At 40.5% G+C, this 3,956-nt stretch overlaps 1 protein-coding gene across 1 annotated transcript in view; it reads right to left on the bottom strand.

Moving 5' to 3' along the window:
- The window catches only part of LOC111486160 (protein SHORT HYPOCOTYL IN WHITE LIGHT 1-like), a 4,960-nt gene extending 1,266 nt beyond the window's left edge, over nucleotides 1-3,694 (bottom strand). The window contains exons 1-3 of the mRNA XM_023133187.1: nucleotides 3,451-3,694; nucleotides 3,144-3,374; nucleotides 2,976-3,041 (exon numbers count right to left, since the gene is read on the bottom strand). Coding sequence (XP_022988955.1) covers nucleotides 2,976-3,041; nucleotides 3,144-3,374; nucleotides 3,451-3,606 — 453 coding nt within the window. The 5' untranslated portion in view covers nucleotides 3,607-3,694. The remainder of the gene's footprint in view (nucleotides 1-2,975; nucleotides 3,042-3,143; nucleotides 3,375-3,450) is intronic.
- Nucleotides 3,695-3,956: the final 262 nt, after the last annotated feature.

Here is a 3,956-nt window from a genome sequence, read left to right as displayed (position 1 = left end):
CCACTAGAGTCGATGGAAAAAAAAAAAAAAAAAAAAAAAAAAAAACTCTCAATAAGGATGCAAGAATGCACCCATAAAAGTATTCTTACATCAACAAAACTATTCTTCCATGGATATCTTCGGAGAACGAACTTTGTCAAGAAATTCTGAAACTTCCTATCGACCTTTATTAGTTTTAGCTCGTTGAAAGTTTCCAGTTCTTTCTATACTAGAACCATTTTAGACCGTCTCCTGAAAGCCTACTTGTGAGATCCCACATCGGTTGGAGAAGAGAACGAAGCATTCTTTATAAAGGTGTAGAAACCTCTCCCTAGTGGACGCTTTTAAAACCTTGAGGGAAAGCTTAGACGGGAAAGCCTAAAGAAGAAAATATCTGCTACCGGTGGACTTGAGCTGTTACAAATGGTATCAAAGCCAAACACCGGGCGGTGTACCAGTGAGGACACTAGGCCCCCAAGGGGGGTGGATTGTGAGATCCCAAATCGATTGGAGAGAAGAATGAAGCATTCCTTATAAAGGTGTGGAAACTTCTCCCTTGGAATGCATTTTAAAACCTTCTCGGAAGGAAAAACCAAAAGAGGACAATATCTGCTAGTAGTGGGCTTGGTCTATTACACTATTGTCTACAACCACCACAACCAGCAAACTCAATAGTCAATCCACGCCAACAGGCCTGTACTTCTCACTATTGATTAAAAAAAAGAAAAAAAAAGTTAAATACAACCCTAGGTTGTCCCTATAGTCATATCCTCTAATAGTGCTATAAGTGTATAGGTATAGATGGGTCTGTTAGGGCCTCCGTGTTGTATTCTCTGTAGGCGGGCAGGTTGGGGATCTTGACCACCTGCAGGGAGATGCTATGACTAAGCATTCTCAGTTTGGAGTTGCTTCTTCCAGGCTTTCAATTTTCATTTAACTCGACCTGGAGGGTGTAGCTCTTTGATTAAAGAACTCTTGCTTCACCTGCACTTTCATGATGGGGGGCGTTTTCTGTGGCTAGCCAAGGTTTTCGTGATTTTGTGAGGCTTTTGGGTAGGAAGAAATAACAGAATTTTTAGGGATTGAGAGACCTAAATAGGAGGTGTGGTCCCTTGTTAGATTCCACATCTCCCTTTGGGCTTTAAGGCCTTCATAATTACCCTGTTGGTCTTCTTTTGTTTGATTGAAGTCCCCATTTGTTTTAGTAAGCCTATTTTTTGTGGGGCCTTTCTTGTTGTAGGCCCTTCGTAATCCTTCATTTTTCCTCCATGAAAGGTTTGCTTTTCTCATAAACAATAAAAAGTACTATGTGTGTAGATAATTAAAACCTCTAGCAAAGTCTGTAGGTTCACTTATTCCCACTAGAGAGACAGATGGTGTCGCATACTCCAACTATCTATATCTCAATATAACAGAAATTTTATGCATGCTGTCTACAACCACGGACCACCATCAAACTCAATAATCAATCTACATCAACACACCAGCACTTTGATCTATTTCTGAGTAGACAACAAACAAAGTCAAATATCATAACGGCCCAAGCTCACTGCTAGCAGATATTGTCCTTTTTAGGTTTTCTTTTTCAGGCTTTCCTTCAAGAATGTTTTGAAGAAGGTTTCACACTCTTATAAAGAATGTTTTGTACTCCTCTCCAACTGATGTGGGATCTCACAATCTACCCCCCTTTGGGCCCAGCATCCTTGCTGACATTCGTTCCCTTCTCCATTCGATGTGGAACACCCCAATCCACCCCCTTAGGGCCCAGCGTACTTGTTGGCACACCGCCTCGTGTCCACCCCTTCGGGTCTCAACCTCCTCGCTGGCACTCGCCCTGTGTCTGGCTCTGATACCATTTGTAATGGCCTAAACCTACCTCTAGCAAATATTGTCCTCTTTGGGCTTTCCCTTTTGGGCTTCCCCTCAAGGTTTTTAAAACGTGTCTGCTAGGTAGAGCTTTCCACATTCTAAAGAATATTTCATTCTCCTCCCCAACCAATGTGAGATCTCATAATAAAATACCATCTAGATTTATTCTTTTGCCCTATCCCAATAACAAAACTGTAGTGTGTAGGTAAATAAACCCTCCAGAAGGGTGCATACATATATCTAATGTTACTATTGCCCAGTGATTCGGATGGATCATATTATTGTTGGCCAGTGATTCTGATGGATAAGAATGACTTGTCTCGTTTAGATCTTGCCATCAGTGAAGTTTAGCACGAACTATCCACAAGCACAAGCAAATTCAATAGGCAATCCACATCATTGGACTAGTACTTTTCACTACTTCTGATGAATGCAGCGAACAAGGCCAAATGACGTTTAGGTTCATTTTTAACCATATCCAGCGTCTAACTAGAGCCGAGCAGATGGCACCCTTAATCAGTATGAATACCGTCAATTTAAGAGATACTCACTGGTTTCGAAAAGTTTCCAACGACAATATTGGTTTACTCCGACTGTTCATATGAGAAGATTTATAAAGTTGAATTCAATCTCAAGACATCTCTAGGAGGGGGGGTAGCCCTGGACATTAGCCATACTGAAGAAGTTACAAAGAGACTCGATTTAACGAAAATAGAACAAATACCACAATTACAACTAATTTTTTGGGGGACAACGAACCGAAGACCAGCAATTCCATGTATAAAACCAACTGACAATTCTTCTTCTTTACAAAAAGTTTTCCATTTACTTTCTGGCCAAAGTTCCCTAACAGAAATACAATCTCCCAACGGAGGACAAGAAATCTCTTCTTTGGGTGCTACGTTTTCCATGCATATCCAATTGAACAAGAACAAGTGTCATAACAATTCTTTCACCCCCTTCTCCATAACCAAACTAAAATATCTGTATTATTATAGTCGAATTTCAAACACGCATTTCTCTTTTGCAATGAAAGTTTACAGCTAACTATCTATTACTGAGGACACAAATCCATATGGAAATACTAAAGGAAACGCAATAAAAGGGCTAAATATCGATGCAGTTACCTCAAGAAATGCCTTCAAAATCCACAAAAACGCTAGCATTAGTACCCCATTGACAGAAAATCCCACCTGAGAAAATCAACTTCTAATGCAAAATTGACTAACCACAATTCGTAGATAAAAATTTAATGAGTAATCTTATTTATGAACAAGAAAAAAAAAAACATCTACCAGTTTAGTAGGGATAGATTGGGGAAGAACCGATCTCACAGCCTTCCTGGCTCGCTTCGAGACCTTCCTGAAAACATTCTCAACAAACCGGACCAATAGATCCAAACTTCTATCCTCTTCCTCATTTTCCTCATCCTCGTCGTCCTCGTCGTCCTCGCCACCGATTATGTCGAAATCGGAGCTAATCGAGCGGTTCCAATTGCGCCGATCGTCCACCAAATGATCAACTCCCTGGAAGAGATCGAGCAGATTGAGAACAAAAACACAGGAACAAAGGTGAATAGACGGGAAGAGAAATCCGGTGGACCTGAGAGAAATTGGAGGTTCTTCTGGAAGCCCGGAGGAGGGTGTGAGAAATTTGCAAGGAATGGGAGAGAATCGAGGTCCGAGAGGTTGGTAATGGCGGCTGAGAATAAGGAATGGAATAGAGGGACGGCGGTGAAAGAGCGGCAGGTAAGGACATGATCAGCTGTGGAAGAACAGCAGCCGTTTGCAGATGCTTTCGTTTTTTGTTCAGCAAAAAACGATGGTTGACAGTTGTTGAGGATTATATTCATTGTAATGGCCCTAGAAGTTGATACCATCATGAACCTGTTCAAAAATATCTTTTAATATAAATAAAACTCGGATTAAAAAGACCCCGTTTTAATCTAAGTTTTAAAAAAAATAAGTATAACTATCTTATGCACGTGTCATAGTCTAAAATTGTAATGTCTTCGTCAACCATACAGGAATGTCTTGTCTTTATCTAAAAAGAAGTAGCATACGACTTGAGTATTTTTAGAAATACTTGGTGAATGACCCCTGACCCCA

The sequence above is a fragment of the Cucurbita maxima genome, unplaced genomic scaffold (assembly GCF_002738345.1).
Source record: "Cucurbita maxima cultivar Rimu unplaced genomic scaffold, Cmax_1.0 Cma_Scf00011, whole genome shotgun sequence".
Classification (NCBI taxonomy): Eukaryota; Viridiplantae; Streptophyta; class Magnoliopsida; order Cucurbitales; family Cucurbitaceae; genus Cucurbita; species Cucurbita maxima.
This window is presented reverse-complemented; position numbering and strand designations above follow the sequence as displayed.